Here is a 20407-nt window from a genome sequence, read left to right as displayed (position 1 = left end):
AATCTTTTTATTATATTGGCAGCCTCGGTGCAGAATTCCATGAATATACTATTTGAGTAGATATTTAACAGGAATTAGTTTGAGGCAAATAAACTCTGAAATATGTTGTAAAACTAACGTGGAAGTCTAATGGCGTATCAGAGTCCTTGAGGTTGTTTTGCTTATTTATGTTTGGATGGAATATGGCTTGTGCTCATAGTTCCTAGATTTTATAATTAGGGTTTTACAGTTATGTAACCTTATTTTAAAGATTTTATTATTTTTGTCAGTATCATAAACAGATAGCTAAGGGTTAATGTTTCTTTTACCTGTAAAGGGTTAACAAAGGGAACCAAACACCTGACCAGAGGACAAATCAGGAAACTGGATTTTTCAAAGTGAGGGAGGGAACTTCTGGGTGTGTTTTGTCTTTGTTCTGCCTGTTTGTTTTCTCTCGGCTATGAGGGAAGAGCTTTTTTTTTCTATCTCCAAGCTTCTTTCTACCCTTCTGTTCCCAAGTTGTGAGTACAAAAGGAAAAGCAATAGGTTTATATTGTATTTTGAATTTACATGTGTGGAGTTGCTGGAATGTTTAAATTGGATATCTTTTTGAATAAGGCTGATTATTCATATTTTCTTTTAAGCAATAGCCCTGTGTTATGTCATCTTGATGCAGTGATCATGTCATGTGTTTTTTCTTTCTTTTTTATATAAAGCTTTCTTTTTAAAACTTGTTGGATTTTCTTTTCCTAGTTAAGGCAAGGGGATAGGAATCTCTGTGCCAGGAGTACTGTCTCTCTCAGGGAAAGACTGGGAGGGGGGAGAAGAAGGAGGGGGGAAGGTAAATCATCCTCTCTGTTTTGTGTTTCAAGGGATTGAAGCAGGGAAATCTCCTAGTATCCCCAGGGCGGGAAAATCTGGGAGGAAGTAAAGAGCAGGAAGGGAAGTGGGTTATTTCCCTTTGTTGGAGGCTCAGGGCATCTGAGTCTTGGGGGTCCCCCAGGGAAAGGTTTGGGGAGACCAGAGAGTTTATCAGGTACTCAGAATCCTGATTGGTGGCAGCGAGATAAGATCCAAGCTGGTAATTAAGCTTGGAGGTTCATGCTAAGCACCCAGATTTTGGACGCTAAGGTCCAGATTTGGGACAGAGGCTTATTACAGTCAGTTTTTATTAGAAACACTAATTATAAAAATTGTGAAATTTGTAGAAAGTGTTTGGTTTTGCCTATCCTTATGGGAAAGCACTCAGTTATTTTAGCAAGCAGTAAGTAAAAAGATAGTTGGGTTAATTGATGTTTCATTTAATTAGAATTTTACATTAAGACATAAAATTGCATAATTAATTTGCACTTAAAAAAGTGCCCTACTGCCTCTACAGTCATGGAATCATAACTTGAGAATTACTGTTCATCTGTCAGTGACTTATCATAATTAACTGCCTTCACAGACTGGAGTATGAAAGGAGCCATAGTCAAAATACTTACATTTTAATAAGTTGCATAATGTTCTCTCATCAAGTGCTAGCTTTAGGAAAGGACATGTCACATTTTAATATGGGATATGTTTTTGCTTCTAGATTGAGTACAGGTTAGAGGGAAGTGTTCAGAGTTTGCTGTATTTGTCAGTTCTTTCAGTCAGTCGTAACATAGCAAGCGGTTAAACAAGGAATTCGCTTCTGGATTTAAGATGTCATGATTCTGTTTTGTTTAACAACACCAAGCCTGGAAAACTAGGAGGAGGAAATCCCAGAAACACTAAACAGTTACTCGTTAGCTGTAAGGAGTGACTTCTTCTGGATGTTGTAAAACTAGAAGAAAGTTTTGACTTTGTTATAATTTCACTATTCCTTTAAATGTAGTTTCCAAGCATCTAGCACTCTTTCAGTGAAATATTGCACACAGGATATCATGTGGTGTTCTTTTATCATCTGAAGTTTGAGTTTTATGATTTAAAGTGTACTTTGGTCACTTAAGCAAGAGTGAAATTTTATGCAATTTTCTATGGGAAAACAACTTTGCAGCAATTATTTATTGTAATCCTAGAGAGTTCTCTGACATAATTTGAATAGTTACTGTAAAGGTAAAATTTTTGGGAAAAGAGTTTTATATATATTATGATTTTAATAAGTCGTAGCTACATTTGTTACAATCTGAATGTGCCATTAAGATTTCTACATCATTCAAATTTAAGTAGTGCTCCCAACAGTGGTATTGGTTAAGGATGTTATTATATACTATGCTGAGAAAAGCACATCTGTAAGACTGCTGTGTCTTGGTTATTAATGCCAGGATTTAGGCTATCTTTAATCTCATTTGACTTGTTCATCTTCCTTAAGGATCTCCATAAAGATGCCTGAGTATTCTTTTCACCCCTTAGTTAGGGTTTGCCTCAGTGGTCGTAAACCTGCTTAAGGGACAAAGACTCTTTTTTCCTTTGAAGTCATTTTCACAGCTTTTCAAAGGGGTCTTGAAGCTGGTTCCCCTAAAACAATTTAGAAAAGTTTGAAGAGGTGCCCCTTAAACTAGTGACAAAATAAAATGTTCTCTGCATTATTGAAAACCATGACAATCTTCTGAAGCAGTAACAGTTTAAAAGCTTTTAAAGAAATCTGTTCTGCTCAACAATCAGCTTTTAAGTGACCCATTATTTGGGAAATCAGTGTTTTAAAAACCCCTAAATATTTAACATTTTTATCAAAGGAGCCAGCCTGACTTTTCACAGGAATCTTGTTTTTCAGTAGTGAAAGAAATAGCCTAACTGGAGGTTTCTTTGTAAATTTACTTTTCTGATTGTTGCTCTCTTTTTTTTAATTGATGTGTGATTATTTAATACTAAAGCCATTTGGTAAACAGTTGGATAAATGGATTTGAGAAACGTTGCTTATAATCTAGGTAACATGGGTTTGTATTCTAGTTTATATAATATATTAATATAATATTACTAAATTAAAAACAACATAAGTATTATAGATAGAATTTTTACTGTGTACTATGATAAATATGTGTCTTCAGTCCATGTAGTGTTGTAGGAGAAGCCTAACTCCTAGATACTTATTGGGCTAGGTACTGTGGAAATGCATAACATTTAATTCACAGAGACAACAATAATACCACTACTACAAGCATTTAAAGTAAGCATCTTGTGGCAGTTGGGTTTTTGCTTCTATCCTCTAATAACTGCATTTAAAATAGTTCCTTAAATATCCTTTTGAACTCAAACAGCGTAAACCCATTAACACCGAGTCGGTGCTGCTCATTTCAAACTCCCATGATTTCAGTGTTTAAACTATTGTTTTATGAAAATATTTAATAACTTAATTAAAGTAATTTTTGATGATCTGTGCAGTTTGGTGTTAAATGCAAGTTCTGAAGATAGTGGTAAATAATAACTATTATTGACTATTTAATGTTGCTAATTGTGTGCATCTCAATTAAAAAGTACTGCAATCCAGGAACTGTGCAAAACTGCCTTACAGTTCCCTTTTGGGGACAAAAGGACAGAGTATGGGATCTAAAAAGCAGAATTTGATACTGGGTAATGAGGCTGTTACAGTGAATTCCAGTGTAACCATTAAAGTTTATAGAACTTTTTTCAATCCGTTTGTGCAAAATCATGGATTGTCTTCATTGTTTCATTCACTTTTAAAAGGGCTTCTTCCATGTTTAGGTGAGGAAAGTTCAGTATAGCCATCTTTCTGTGAAATCAGTCAGCTGAGAAGTACCTACTGATCATAAGTCTATCCCTTGTGCTTTTAATTTTTTTTCTGAACTGTCTACCATGCTTCCTGAATTTGAGTGTGTTTTGCCAAACTCCATATGAAACAAAAGCTGTAGCATTTCATGGTTATGTATTTGGGGATTAGGGATCACTTACTAAGCTGCTCCAAAGTATGTATGCGTGTGTGTGTGCGTATACATACACACACACATATATATATACACACTTTGGAGCAGCTTATTATATGTATGAGAATAATATTGTCCTGATTTATTATAAATTATGTATTGTAGCAGTAATTGCAGAATAAATCATATTTTGAATGGGATCATAGATTATGACCTTTTTAAAAAAATCGTTTGAACATGACAGCTACATGGACGTTCTGGGAATTGTTGCAAATGGTCAGAGTTAAAACGCACAGTGGTGAGAGCAAGTAAAGTCTTTTTAACTTTACTTTCACATGTCCAGTCCTGCATCCATACTGCACAGAGAAAACTCATTGTGCCTGTGAAAACATTTTTTGTTTGCAGGGTCTGTTTTAACAATCTGAGTGTCTTATTAGAAATTATGCAGATGCTACTTTTTAAAGTGCAGTATAAGTGAATGGACACATTAATTAGATTGTGCTTATTAATATTCATTTTTTAAAAAAATTCTGCTTCAAAACTTTTTGAATCATGCTATCTAAACAACCAATGTGCTGCTTTATCCTTGCTGGAATCACTTGACACTATTACTTTTTTCTATGTCTTTGCAAATCTATGTACTATTTTTTAAACTCAAAATAATATTTGATTTTTACCACCATCTTTCTCTATTGCCCTAAAAAAAACAACAAGGAATGGTGGCACCTTAAAGACTAACAGATTTATTTGGGTGTAAGCTTTCTGGGTAAAAAACCCACTTCCGCTGGGGCATCTGATTTCAGGGGCTTCAACCTGGACATCATAAATGTTTCCCCTTGTTACTTATCATAGTGACACACTTATTCCCAGAATATTTATTGATGTGGTTATCTTTGTCCACTAAGAGGTAGTAGAATCCTTTATGTTCAAACTAGTTGTTGTCTATATAGAGATGTGTTGTGTGTCTCTTCATTAATAAATGGCCAGGTTGAATTTCTGAAAGGCAGTGCTACTAGTGTACTGTTGATCAGCATTATGGAAGAAGTCATTCTCAAGTGTAACTGAAAAAGTGTAGTCCATACCATGAGTATCTGTTCTCGAAAGTGTAAACTCCAAGAGTAAAGAAAATAAATATCTGAATTACCTTAAACACTGCTTTTAGAGATGAATCATAACTGAGGATTCCTTTTTTTCTTGTTTCCTTGAAGGTGATTTTGCCACTCCCCGTGCCGTCTTGACAGGACATGACTATGAGATTGTTTGTGCTACGGTTTGTGCTGAACTTGGTCTGGTAATAAGTGGTGCTAAAGGTAAAAGGATTTCTGTTATCTTTTTAAAACTATATTTTGGTCATAAAGTTATTGTCCTAGTTTAAAGATGAATACAGTCTCGGATGATGGAGATCATTTTAATTATGATTGATTCATATAAAAAAAAACTTGTTTTAATTGGCACAGGTTTTCCTTTTAAGTCAATTTGAAAAACATCTTTTGACCATAACACATTAAAATTGAAGCCCATTCATGTGTATCTGTAGAAGTCCAGCACAGACAGCTTTCCCATGCTGGTCTTCCAGTTAACTTGTTTTTGTTTATTTAGACTAACTATCTTTAGTTGTTTGACAATACAGAGTGAACTATCCTCTATGTATTCCTGGCTGTCTGCTGAGACTATCAAGAATGCAATGTAATTATGTGCTTTGTTTTTGTTGTGGATAACTCCCCAATGGCAACAGCAATGATTTTTGTTGTTGTTGTTTAAAGATATATTTGCATTCCCAACTAAAATTTGCAGTGGTTAGGTTCAGCTTCTCTGAGCTCATCTACAAGGCCCTTACTTTAAATCTTTCTTAAAGACCCATTTCTGCTGTGCTGCTTACAATGAATTGTGTTCACCTGTACATAAATTGCCTGTAGTTGTCCCTCATCCCTACCTTTGTCTATGTAGCTGTCCTCCTTGGGAGCTCCTTGGAACAGAGATCTTCCTTCTTCAGTGTTTCATAAGTTCCTATTACAGGCTGTATTTTCAAAGTTTGGCACTCAAAACTGCACATACTTTTTACACAAGGGAATACCTGATGTGTGTATACTAATAAAGTTTTTGTCCATGTTCATTACTAATGAAGAATGTAGCTAATTTTATGTGGGTACACATCTGATTTGTGAATGCATATCAGGAATTCGTGCACCTGTTAGGTGCTGGAATTGTAAGCATGCAAATAAGTGCATCTTACTGTGAAAATCTAAAGAGACTAATGAGATTGGTGCAGCCATGCTGCTGTAAACTCTCTAGTGGAGCTGCTCTAAACTGACAGGAGAGAGCTCTCCCTTTGGGCTGGTCTACACTGGGGGGGAGGGGTGTCGATCTAAGACACGCAACTTCAGCTACACGAATATGTATCTTAGTTCGACTTATCTGGCCATCCTTACAGCGGCAAGTCGACCGCCGTGGCTCCCCTGTCGACTCCGCTTACTCCTCCTGCCGAGGTGGAGTACAGGCGTTGATTCTGGGAACCAATCCGACGAGTAGTGTAGATGTGGCCTTTGACTTAATTAAGCCACCCCCAATGAGTAGTGGCAGCTATGTCAGTGAGAAGCTCTGTCCACATAACACTGTCCACACCAGCGCTTAGGTTATAATGACATAAGTGGTAGTATGGACATTGCCTTAAAGTAGATGATTGCTTTAATTACCCTAATGCAACTCTAGACTTTTAGGAGATGAGACTACCAAAGTGAAGAACTTTAGTATTACAGGGTTGTACCTTAAATTTTCCATTTATATCACATTTTTAGTTAATTCAGTAAAAGCCATTACTCATTGTCCTTTAATGTCTTTGGATGGATTTGATATGAAAATAAACAGTGCTTTTATTTCTGTTTCATCAGAAGGGCCATGTCTCATACATTCTATGAATGGAGACCTACTGAGGACATTAGAAGGTCCTGAAAACTGCTTGAGACCAAAACTTATCCAGGCTTCAAGAGAGGGCCACTGTATCATATACTATGAAAATGGCCTTTTCTGTGTATTCAGCGTGAATGGGAAACTTCAGGCCACTATGGAAACAGATGACAAAATAAGGGTGAGTGTGCAGAAATATATTTTAAGTGTTACATATGTCAATATTTAAAATAAACTTAGGAGAATTCTGAGGTTTTGGAATTGCTCAGGGTTTCTTTCCATGTGACTGAAATCTGTGCAATTTAACTAATGACTGCTAAATTTAGAAGGGCTCCAAAAAGTATGTATTTGGGGGATCAAACATTGCTCATGGAATCATCTTTAACTTCATAGTGGCTCTGCCTAGGTAGCCAGCAATATATTGAGGGGGTTTTCCCTCTGAATAAAAGGACATACAAATAATATCTGGTGTGCAGACACAGGAGAATTCAAGATATTACATTTTTGTCAGTCTCTAAAGAGTCAAGATGACCAGTCACTCCAGCAGCAGGAGGGCTGCTGTGTGTCATTAGCTCTGTCCATATTCCTGCATCTCAGTTGAAATATTATTCAGAGGCTTAGTTTCAGGAAGGCTTTTTGCTAATATGCATAATTGTTGGTTCAAAAATGTTCATAAAATGTGATATGGACAGAACAAAATTTGGCAGCTGTGGTAGAGCTAAGCCAAAACAAGAAAAAGGGAGAATATTGTTAATTTAACTACTGAAAAATAGAGAACAAATTAAGTAGAAAGTTAAAAGATGAAGCAGAACACTGCTGCCTTAGTTAAATCCAAAATATAGTGGATTTTTTTAATTAAAAGAAAAAATGGGAGTGGAGGCAATGCTTAATAAAATAACTTTATGGACTTATTTTAATGTCAATATAAATATTCTTCTGCAGTTCTAAAATCCAAACACAACAGCTTATGCTAATACATGAGAACCAGAAAGTGGTTCTCATCTCCCTCCCTAAAATACACTTCTTCCAAAAGGCTAAAACCTTGTAGCAGCCACAAAAGGACTGTAAACAAAATAGCTTAAATAAACTAAAAAAACAAACAAAAAAAAAACCAAACCCACCACTGAACAAAACTTGAAGTGCTAACAAGACAGGTGTTAATTTGCACTGCTCAGTCAGCAACCCATCCTACTCTGTTGTTTATTTAGGTTACAAACTCTTCAAAGGAGGAGGAGCTCTGTCTTTTTTCTTGTTTGTAGAGCAGTTGAAATTGACCACGATATAACTGCCCATTGTAGTTTCATTTTCCAAAATGAACGCAATGGAAAAAAGTAACAACCTAAATGGTGAAGAGTTAATTACCAAAATCTGTGGATAATAAAATAACAACAATTCTGAAGTGTTGTTAATGCAGACAAGGATATTTTTAAAGAAATATCAGAGGGGTAGCTGTGTTAGTCTGGATCTGTAAAAGCAGCAAAGAATCCTGTGGCACCTTATAGACTAACATGGCATGCATCTGACGAAGTGGGTATTCACCCACGAAAGCTCATGCTCCAAAACGTCTGTTAGTCTATAAGGTGCCACAGGATTCTTTGCTGCTTTTAAAAAAATATTATTTTTAGCTGTGCACCATTTCTTTTCCTTACAAGGTCTGATCACGTGACTTGTACAATATTTATGATATCCATCCTGAACTCTTCTTACCCTCACAAGACTGTCTTACAAGACTGTCCTACAGTCTTACAAGAATTCTTTACCTGTGTTTTTCATCCAACTGTGAACAGTCTTAAATTTGCACCCCTTGTCCTTACCTGACTCCCACAGATACATAATTTTGTTAAGACTTGTGTTGCAAAAGAGAGCAAAATCAAGGAAATTAGCTTCCAAACAGGTAAAAAATATTGAAATATATTTTAAAAGAATGTTACTAGCCTTAACTCTTTTCATGATTTCATATGCAGCTGGTACAAAATGTTTTAATGTTAACAGTGGAGCTCCCAATACACACACTTAAATGCTTCAGCTATGCCTTTCTCCTTTTTATAAAAGTTGACATCAAATTCTAGTGTAAATTAAATTCTGTTAATCCACTATCCTCTTTTTCTTGAAATGTTGGATATATAGGTTGTTGAGTATGCAATTTAAAAAGGCTATATTATTTGATGTGTTTTCCATAGCCAGTGGTGTTCTGCAGTGGATTAGTAGTCACAAAATGCTGAATTACGCACATTTATTACTTAATACACTGTAAATGCAGATTTGTTTGAAGAAGGGGATATGTCATGAGAATTTGCATGCCCCTATCCCAGGCGTTTTTCAAAACTGATATAGATTCTTGCTGCATTTTTAGTCTTTCTTCAAATCGCTCAAATTTCACCTTTTGCTGTCCTTGCACACATGCTTGTGAGTTTCCCACCCTAGCCTCTTCCCCAATATTTCATTTAAAGCAAGTGCATGTCAGAATGTTTTCTTTTGCTTTTCTTTTTACAATAATAATGTTGATAATATGTCACTTTCAGTTGTGATTATATTGTCAACTAGGCTAGTAAATCCGTAAAATATCTAGAGATCCCTTGCTGGGTAAAACAATTTCTGTAGTGTTTCAGTCAGTACCCACGGCTTGGAGAATGTTGCTTGAGGCACTGAATGTTCCACTCTCTGTAGGCCACTGGTACACACTGTTTTTTCCCCAGCAGTCCCACGAGGATTTTAGGTTTAAATAATCCACAACCTTCTTTCCAGGGCTTCTGCACTTTATCATACTAGAAGGCAAGTGGCAACTGTGTGATTAAAGTAGGGACATTTAAAATGAGTAGGACCTGCCTACAGGCTGTGCAGACTGATGATATCACTATTTGTTGCCAGGAGAAAATGGAGGAATAGTGGGTCAGAAATGCAGTTGCGTATGTAAAGTAAAATTCTGATGTGTTTTCCCGTGTCATTGTGGACTTAGACTGCAAGATGTAGTTGACGAAAATAACAGTTTACAGTTACCTTCAAAACAATGTTCTACAACTACCAGAAAAATTTGACTGTCTGGCGAAACTCGGGATATAATCGACACTTTCCACCAGTTTTTGTTTAAAATACTGCCTCACGGATAACAGCATATCCTAACACATCTACCGTGTAATGTTTAATTGTCTTAATGAATAATTTAAATCTAAGTGGGCAGCCAGTTCAGAGAAGTAAAGTTATTTTAACCTAAACAAAGACAGTACACTAATTCACCCCAAGGAACCAATTTATTTTCCTTCCCTGAATCCTGAAATGTGGAAGTGCCCAACAGCCTTTTGCTGCCATAAGCCACTTCTGTCGTGGCGACAGCTCTGATTTTTAAGACACACTACCTTTCAAGAATCTGAGAGGTTAAAGGGTTTGCACAAACTTTTGAGACTTTTCAAGGAAGCGCAAGTCAGAAATGAAGCTTTTAGAACATTGCTTGAATTGAGTGCTATGGGGATTTGTTTGCATGTCTGAATCTTACGTTGTGAGAACGATTAGATGGCAGAACTGCTTGAGCTTATTCTTATTAGAATCCTGGATAACTTTCACTGGGAGAAAAACTGAACAGTAAAATTGATTCATGCCTTCCCCATAATAGTTGGAGTACTTGAGAGTAAATGCATCCTTTAGTTTGTTAACTCCTATGGGGCATGTCATTAAACTGAAATTTTGACGAGTGACCTTTGTCATATTCTATCAACTACTTGTCTTCTTGAAAAGCAGATGACTTAGGAAAATGACATAAATATTGGCAAAACCTCAAAGACTGTTCTTTATTTAATCAAGAGATCGCAGAAATCACTGAAATTTGCAGGTAGTGGAAGAGTTAAAGATTAATGGTTTTAATTTGCCTTGTAATATAGCATTTCTCTAGTAAAAAGCCTCAAGTATAAAACACAAGTGAACCATGACCATAAGGTTAATGGATTTTCATCAGCTGAATTTTATAAGTGTAGCAAATAATTATTTGTCATGCCTTCATTGCAATTTCAAAATACCCTCAGGAGATTGCCATTTGTGGAATGAAAAAAATGGATATTGATTTTACTTCTAATGAATAATCTTTTTAATAATTTTATTTGGTTTGCTAGAGCTCATGATGAGCTATCTTGGTATATGCAATTTTCTTTTCTACAGATTTTATTATCTTATCTCATTCTTCTCTCCATCGCTAGCTTATTGCCTTGTGTAATTTAGATTCTAAGCTTCTTGGGCAGCAAACTTGTCTTCTTTCTGGCTTAGGAGGTGCATCACACATCTTTGTGTAATGAGGGAAATAAGAAATGACAAAAATAATAATTGATAGTTGGAACACTTATACCATTCAGAACAAGTTTCAGTTCAGAATGTTTGAGCATTTAATTATGCCATAGTTATATGTGTCTTGGAAAGGATTTACCGTGCCCACTACCTTTTGTAAGCGTTGAGTACATTTGTCGCAATCCTAGTTGAAAATACAGTTGCCTGGAATCAGTTGATCACCAATTCCTTCATTGCTTGTAAATACAAAATGTTATTGATTATCTTAAAGCATTAGTGCTGAAACTATTTTGTTAAATAAATTGTTAAACTAAAGGGTTTGTTCCCATAAGAACAAGAAGTCATCATAATAAACACTCAAAACTAAGGTTATGAAAAGTTAGCTACTTTATAAGAACCCTAACTCAGAGTATTTTAGCATCATCATAACAGAAATAAGGCACAAAAATTGATGATAATGCATATATTCAATATGGTTGACTAATTATTATTACGAGGACCATAATATTTTAGTTTTTACACTTGTCAGTGTTCAACATAATCATTTTAGTATTGCATTAATGGTATATTTAGTATTTTAATTCCCCCTGTTTTTGTGAGCAGGTGCTGCATATGTTAAAAATTCTGCAAATTAGAAGTGCCTCAGAAACATAGATTATAGTGCACAATACTTATGATTGCCACAAGATCTTAAAGGCACCATAGCATAACGCTTTCTGTGTAATAGTTTTTGAAAACTCTCATGTGTGAAGACCTCACACATAGTTTTCTATATTGTAAACTGTTGATGAAATCTTTAAGTGCAAAAGAAATTATTTCTGTTTTCAAAACTGTTTATAAAGAAAATTTTCTAAGATATTGTGATGGAATTGTAGAACTAAACAATGAAATTATATTATGCATAGTTGTTGTAGCTATGTTGGTCCCAGGATATTAGAGAGACAAGACGGGTGAGATAATATCTTTTATTGGACCAAGTTCTGTTGGTGAAAGAGACAAACTCTCAAGATTACACAGACTTGAAGGAGAGCTCTGTGTAAGCTGGAAAGCTTGTATCTTTCACCAACAGAAGTTTTTCAAATAAAAGATACTGCCTCACCCACCTTGAGTTTCTAATATTATGCATACACATTTTAAAATAGTTAGGACTTCATTATTCTAAGCAGCGCTTCCGTGTAGGAAACGTTGCCTAATATTTTTCATTATAAGACTGTGTTTTCATTTACTTATAACTTTGCCTTACTTTAACCCTTTGGCTGACACTTCCAATGCTGGGTGTCAGCTTCAGGCTGGTGTGTGTGTGTGTGTATTTATTTTAAGTTGTTTTTAAAATGATTTAGTTGTCTCAAAAAACAGGTTTTTGGGGGGGGAGTATTGTTTTGACCATGTTAAATTATTACAGCTGTTTTGTTGAAAAACTTTAGCATCTCTATGCTTTGGATCAGGCGCTCTAAATTTGGCAAGGTGTCATTCTATTGTCAGGGATGTGCTTTTTGTTGTCTTTGTGAAAATCTCCCCAAATTTGGTGAATTTTGGAAGCCTCTGGAAAAATCTCAAGTCATACATGTATGATGGAGACTTCTTAGGCTTGTCAGAGCTTGGCAGCTAAATTTTTCAGGAGCTTGTGGGAAAACAGTAGGAGCCAGGAAACAGAGAAGAAGAAGGGAAGAAGCCAGGAGGTGTGGGAATGAAGGGAGGAGATAGATGAAGAGAGGGAGGAAAGTAGGAGCCAGGATGGGGGGATGGATAGTAGATAGGGATGAAGGCTGGGGCAAGAGTCAGAGTGATGGGGAAGAGTGAATAGGAGCAGAGGGGGATGGGGCCCCCAACGGAGAATGGGGCAGAAGGGTTTACAGGTACTAGAACATACTACCTTTCAGAAACTGGAATAGAAGCCAGCATTCCAGCCAGGAAGCTGTGGGAAAATAACTGTGGAACTCATTAGAAAAATGTTTCTCATAGCCTTCTGGCTGGACCCAATAGAAGATAACAGCCTGCTATTGGAGGAGGAGGAGAAGCAGCAGCCTAACTAGAATGCAGAGGAGCAGGGAGGGGATTACCCAAGCCGGGGGAGAAAAGAGGGGAAGGGGGACAGATCTAAAGGTCAGGGGTGCAGCAATTAGCGGTAAAGATCTGTGCTTTAGATCCAAAGGTCCCAAACTTGCTGATGGCCTACCAGTGTGGGGGTCACTATGAAGCCACATGATACAATTACTGTTTTTTTCACTTTGCTTTTTAAAAAAGGTAGAAAATTATATTAACCCATCCCTCCCTCCTATATTAAAGAACTTTAAGGCTGCCAAGTCAACACTCAAGTTTAGGAAATGCCACAATTTAAGTTGCCTGTGCACAAACAGCCTTCATTCTGTCAATTCCTAATATTGGAATGCTTTATTTTGCAAACTAAATGTTCTTTTAATGTATTTTTTATGTAATATCAATATATATACTCTGTTATGTAAATATGAGTTTGGGATGGCCTATTTCTCACAAGTAGTGAAAGTATGAGTAAATTCCCCGGTTCATCCCAAATGGGGGCCAACCTTTAGAGCACGCTATCATTTATTCTGTGTCTGACACATTAGCTAAACGTACCTTTTTTAGAAGTATAAAAAGAGTATTTCATTCAGACTATTTTTTGTATCTCTCCAATTATAAGGCCAGGCGACTTAGTTCTGTGTGTCCAACTGTGCAGGGCGCAGGGGGAAAGAAAACAAAAGCAGATAAACAGACCTCCAAATATGGCCTATATAAAAAATGAGGGCAACTCTCTGAGGTTAAAGCTGTTTGGGTGAATGTGAGGTGCAAGTTCCGCAGCCTCCTGCGAATGTGCCTGATCAGAAAATCAAATCTCCTTAGTTGCCCTCATACTTGATTTTTGGTGTGTGGAATAGCTGATAAGTGAAATAAACTTAAGCCATTTGACCATTGTTCCTATCGTATTTCTTGAAAAGAAACCAGTATATTCTGTAGATTGCAATGTTTACCCTACATTTAAGTTGTAATTGACTTTTTTGCTTCTCAAAAGCTGTATCTACTGATATGAAGTATCTTCAGAGATAAAGCTATCACAGCAGTTATCATGGTGCAGAGGGAGTGTTCTGGAGGTAAGAGGGGGAAATAAAAGCAATGCAAGTTGTTTTAACAGAAATATTAATATAATTTCCCTTTAGGCAATCCAGATGAGCCGTGATGGACAGTATCTGCTTACAGGCGGAGACAACGGGGTCATCGTGGTATGGCAAGTGTGTGACCTCAAGCAGCTTTTTGCTTACCCAGGCTGTGATGCTGGAATCCGTTCCATGGCCCTGTCATATGACCAAAGGTGAGATTAAAGTTTGGAGGTCAGAAGTATTTCATAGAATGTACTATTATAAAGAAACAGCAAAAGGGACATCATTATGGTGTAAACTTTTTTTTTCCTTTTCAGTATTGTATTTACTTTGATCTCAGGTGCTAGTGATAATATGGAGAATTCCGTGCACTGTTTTAGTGTTGAAAGGTCATGGTTTAGGTCTAATAATCTTTTTCAGAGTTGCAGCTCTTAGTGGGTAAGTTAACACTCATTCCAGGAAATCTCACTCTGACAAACTTTTAATATGTACTGTTTTTCCATTCCTCAAAGGAAAAAAATATTCCTAACTATAGGTCTTCAAAGCCATTAACAGAAAGAAAATAGACGCTCACTAAGATTCCCATCAGCCTTTTACATGTTGTTTTCTCTTATAAAGAATAAAACAGTAAACATATTTAGAATAGAAGCCAGCATTCCAGCCAGGAATATTTACTACTGCCTATATTACACCTGCCAATGTCACTATGGTTAAAGGTCTTTATGCATTTTTGGCACACATCTCTGTCCAGTTTTATAACTTGGATGTTTATAGTTGCATCCAGCTTGTCTTTACCTTACAGACTACTATCTAGACTTTTGTTTACCCCAGATAAAATTACAAATTTAAGTCATTAAATCTTATTGAAAGTCATTTAGGATCCTAGGCACTTTTAAAATGGGACTCAGCCTTGGATACACCTAAAACACAGGTCAACCTAGGTACATTGAGACAGGCTATGAAATTTCGCACCTCGTTAACATAGTTATGTTGACCCAGCCTCCACTGTAGATGAAGGTAGGTTGATGGAAGCATTCTTTCATTGATCTAGCTACCACGTCTCACTGGGCTAGATTTACTACAGTAACAGGAAAAACCCTTCCTTCACTTGTCGACCATATAGCAGCGTAGCTATAACACATGTAGTGTAGACGTACCTTCAGGCTCCTAAGTCACTTGGTCACCTTTGGATATTTTGACTCCTATCTAATTGTATTTGTCATCAATAATCTTTGGAGCAGAAACTTTCTCCTACTATGTGCCTAGCACAGTAGAGTCAGATTCTGACTCAGCCCTCTATGTGCTACCCTAATAATAATAATTAATTAATTACTTATTAATAATAAGGGGCTGAATTCTCTGCTGATGTAAATGCCTCAGCTCCATTATTGTCAATGGAGTTTTACACATTTTCACCAGTAGACAATTTGGCCAAATGACTAATTATTAAAAAAATGAATATTTGTGCTCATCCAACACTCATCCAAAATAGGGCAAAAAATCTCTGGCTTGTCTGGGACGTGGGGGATAAAAAAAAAAAAAAAAAGAGATGACTGTTAAATTGAGTATTCATGAAATGAGGCAAGTCCTCTTAGTTTCCCACTGGGACAAACAAAATTTTTCTAAACAAATGAGCATCCAAGTGGGAAATGAAGAAACTAGACTAAGTGTTTTTAGCTGTCACACAAAATTGCACTGATATCTCAAGAGTGCCAAAGACAGGCAGAGGCCAGTCATGCCCTGTGGCTAGTCAACCATTCAGTAGGAACCCCAAAAGCCAAAGGTAAAGCTCAATTTTAAATCTTGATTAAACAGGAAGCAGAGTTTATTATACTAATGATAATCATTAAAAATGAAATATTAAATCCCTCAATGCCTTTAAGAATCAGACAGCTTATAGAAGTGCCTAAATATGGATACAAGAGCCAAAATTTAGGCATCCATTTTATAAAATCTTTGTGTTTTCAAATAGATATTTTCCTGTCATATGTTCATTATGTCAGTCATAACACAATCCACATTTCAGAATGTCACATCAAATACTCTTTAAAACAAAAACAATGACATCTATGGATTTTAATCAAGATTTTAACCCACTACTTCTTACCAGTCTGAAACCCCACCCATCTCAACTTCTGCAAACCTTTAGGCTCCTTGAATCATGTCCTCTTCATCCTGTACATGTTCTCACAAGCACTGTTTCTGGAAAATGGCAGATTTTTAGATATTAAAATGACTGGCACTGTCATTTTTCGCTGGAGCCAAATTCTACCTATGAGGCCCTACTCAGATGGCATTCTGATGTACCTGTTGCATCACTTTGATATATGATGAATTACTGTGTTAATAACAATGACTAGAGCTGCTCAAAATTTTTGACAACAGTTTTTCATAAAAAGTGCCATTTAATCACAATCAAACGATAGTGGGGATGTGTTGATTTTGATGAACATTTTAGACAGAAAAGGCTTCTGAAATGTGTCATTTCTGTAGTGTCGTGATTCATTTTGTTTTGACTTTTATAATCCAATTAAGTTTTATTATTTATAGATTTGATTTAATATTATGTATGCATTTATGGTATACTTAATATAATATAAACATCTAGATGAAATTGATTGAAACACCACTCTCAAAATGTTTTGACACAGACAAAATGTTTTGATTGTCTCAAATTAGAAATTTTGGCTTTTCACAGCAAATCAGAACAATTTTTTCCTACAAAATGTCAGAATTTCTCACTCAACAGAAAGTTTGGTTTCCAACGAGTTCTAATAGCAATGTCACAAGATCAGACAATAGACATGACTGAGGTGGCAACTCCTGATACATTACAAGCCAAAATGTCACTTCATGAGCCATGATTGCTCTAAAATGGCCCCAAGTAGGATCACAGCTGTTCAGATGGAGCTAAAACGTCTCCAACAGTCAGCTCGCTCGTAGTAAAGATGTGAAAATACAGAATATCTCTGTGGTGGATGGCATGAATAATATGCCTACTTAGTGCTCAATACCAAATAGCAGCACTCTGATTGTTTACATGTACATGAAATGAAGCTCCACATGTGTATAAATAATAGAGACGTTGCAGTCCTGTACACACATCTGGTACTTTGATGAAGATCCTGTGCTAAATCCCTCTTGAACTGGGGAAGAATGAATTGAAATCTGCATACCTGTTTTCTCCATTCTGGATCCTCTCCATTTTGCTATTTCATTAGCACTCTCACCAGCAGAGTTAAAGCCATTATGAAAACAAAATCAGAAGTGGTCTGTGTGTAGTAACCCTAGTTTTATGCAAGGTTAATTGTTCTCATCATCTAAGTCTTGAGCCCCTTTTGGTGCCCAGATGTGCCAGGACAATTTCTTTGAGCTTGATCCTCTCTGATCCATATTTCCATGTAATAGAGCAGTAACAAAACAACTTGTCCTACTTTTCAAATGTGTCCACTAATCTGAGTGCCTCAATTCTTGAGGTCCCAAAATGAGAGCCCCTAGGACTTGATTTTCACTGGTGCTAAGCACCTGCAGCTCCAGTTGTCTCCTGCTGGAGTTGTGTGTTAAGCACCTCTGGAAATGAGACCATAAGTGTTAGAATTGTACACCCCTAAATTAAAAATTTAGACCTTAATTATTCTTTTCCCCCATAATACTTCAATCTGGAAAGGAAGGCAAGTAATACATTCTTCACTCTTTCCCTGAAGTCTGATTCAGTTCATATCAAATACAGTAGAGGAAAATCATACAGGAAATAAAAAGCTTTAAATATACTGCATAATTGCTGTGGGAATTTTAAGACCTAATCCAAAGCCTGTTGAAGTCACTGGGAGTCTTTCCATTAACTTCAGTAGGAATCACATCAGGTCCTTAATTATCAGAGGGGTAGCCGTGTTAGTCTGGATCTCTAAAAGTGGCAAAGAGTCCTGTGGCGCCTTAAAGACTAACAGACGTATTGGGGCATGAGCTTTTGTGGGTGAATACCCACTTCGTCAGATGCATGCGACGAAGTGGGTATTCACCCACGAAAGCTCATGCCCCAATACGTTTGTAAGTCTATAAGGTGCCACAGGACTCTTTGCCGCTTTATCAGGTCCTTAATGTTTGAGTTGGTGGCATTCTTAGGCAATATCTACACTATGAGCTAGGGGCATGAGTTCTAGCTCATGTAGACGTATGCTAGCTCTCATGGAGCTAGTGCACTAAAAATAGCAGTAGCACAGGCAGTGGTGAGTGGTGGCAGGGGCTAGCCACTGCAAGTACAAATCCATGGGTTGATGCTCAGGGCATCTAGCCTGTGTCACTGTTCACTGCTGCCCATGCTAGCACAGCTATGCCGCATGCTAATTCGATGAGAGCTAGTGCGAATATGTCCACCTGAGCTGGGAAGCACAAGTGTAGACATATCCTTAGACATTTGATTTACAAAGTTGATTCTGGATATAGTGGAAGAAGTCCAAGAAAGGTAAGTCAGCTGTGTTTGAATGTAAAGTGGCTAACTCTTTAACTGAATGTTGTGCTTTTCATAGGTGTATAATGACTGGCATGGCTTCTGGGAGCATAGTGCTTTTCTACAATGATTTCAACCGATGGCATCATGAATATCAAACCAGATACTGATGTTGCAACAGACCAGAACTAGCACTGGCAAGGACAGCTGCTGTCAGAATGAAACTGAATATAGCAAACCTCTCTTCAGTATCCTGCCACAGCATTGTTCTGTATAAATAGCTATATTACACCTGAATGTAACTGAAATTTGCTCAAAGACGCAAACTATTTTTTAAAGTTAATTGCTATTTTTGTAGACTTTGCATGATTTTTTGGGGGCAAAGGGCAAAGAAGCAGAAAAATGGCTGCTGGGTTCTGTAGTTAAAAATCTATATTTTTAGTCATAATGAGAAGTCTATTTTGATTCATGTATGGAAAGAAACTTAAAATAAAGATGGTTAAAACTCTTATTCTAGCTATATCATGAAGAAATACATTTCCCATCTAAAGCTTTATCTATAACCTTGAGGAATATATGATTTTAACAAATTGAAAGTGGATTATAATACTGGGGATTTTAATTTGTGCTACACTTTGTCTTGATGTACTTTTCGAAATGATTATACTTCTTCAGCACTGAAGTTTCTGGGAATCAATAATAATATTTAAATTATGATAAATGTAATTTTAAACATGACAAGGAATTGTTTCCATCAATATTACTGTTCAAGCATGTTTCTAGACCTAGACAATTTAGTTCTTTTTTAGTTGTATGTTTTTGTTGTGCAGTTAAGAGGGAGAAATCAGCAACAGAGTCTATGGTACATCAAATGTGAATCCTACTAGTTTTTACCTGGTATTTCCTTCAGAGCACACCAAAATGTGCGTTGTTCCTCAAAATCAAAACTTTCACTTGGACATGTCCTCAAACTAGCAACCTACACAATATTTCTTTTTAATTAGACGCAAGTCCCAAAGCACACTTCTGCTGCTTGACTATGAAAGCACTAAGAGGCAGGCATTCAAATGTTTATAGCTTTGACATCTTTGCAGAAGCTCTAGACTTGCAAACTTCTTTCCCTTTTTTTTAGTTTTTTTCTTCAGAGGACGGACCACCATAATTATGTAGCAGATACCATATCTTGTGCTGTGTATGGCAACAAAACCGTTCAGTTTCTGCTACCAAATCCAATCCAATCTTGTCCAATCATGTTAATAAATTATCTCCTCCCTTAGGAAATGAAAAATAATTTATACTAAGGAACAATAAGTTATTTTGGTGTTGCATAATTCTACTTTTCTACAAGATTGCTGTGCAGAATTCTGTGAAAATATTTGTGAAAAGAACTGTATTGTTTTGTAAGTCTGTATTGCATAAATAACTTTTCATGTGTTGTGATCTATATGAGTTAAAACTTGCATTCCATATCTGTATCAATTTCTCTAGCTGCCCACTGGAGCAGTTCCCATTTTTCTCTTTAAGCAAAGATTTGGAAGGAGAAAATGCCAGTTTGAGTGAAGAAATTAAATAAAATGGCATTTGTAACTGAGACCTTCAATGGTGTTTTCAATATGTACATACAGCCACCCTCACCCAATCCATTTGCAAATACAAAGCAAATACGGGGGTTTGAGACAATAATGGCCTGCTTTTTCATTGTGTTATACCATTTTTATGCTGGTACAGTGTATCTATATTGATGTCAGTGGAGTTGCACAATAAGCTGTGACAGAATGTAGAATCTGGTTAATAATATGTGGTAGTCATTATCTCTGCCTGATAAAGTGCGGAACAGTCACCCACTAATA

At 36.5% G+C, this 20407-nt stretch overlaps 1 protein-coding gene across 7 annotated transcripts in view; it reads left to right on the top strand.

Annotated features, from left to right (window-relative positions):
• LRBA (LPS responsive beige-like anchor protein) overlaps positions 1-20148 on the top strand; it is a 582443-nt gene extending 562295 nt beyond the window's left edge. For all 7 annotated transcript variants that reach the window (XM_032793241.2, XM_075066317.1, XM_075066316.1 and 4 more), the window contains exons 54-57: positions 5033-5134; positions 6713-6909; positions 14171-14322; positions 18637-20148. In XM_032793241.2, coding sequence (XP_032649132.1) covers positions 5033-5134; positions 6713-6909; positions 14171-14322; positions 18637-18727 — 542 coding nt within the window. In that variant the 3' untranslated portion in view covers positions 18728-20148. The remainder of the gene's footprint in view (positions 1-5032; positions 5135-6712; positions 6910-14170; positions 14323-18636) is intronic.
• Positions 20149-20407: the final 259 nt, after the last annotated feature.

This window comes from Chelonoidis abingdonii, chromosome 5, assembly GCF_003597395.2.
Source record: "Chelonoidis abingdonii isolate Lonesome George chromosome 5, CheloAbing_2.0, whole genome shotgun sequence".
NCBI classification, from domain to species: Eukaryota; Metazoa; Chordata; order Testudines; family Testudinidae; genus Chelonoidis; species Chelonoidis abingdonii.
This window is presented reverse-complemented; position numbering and strand designations above follow the sequence as displayed.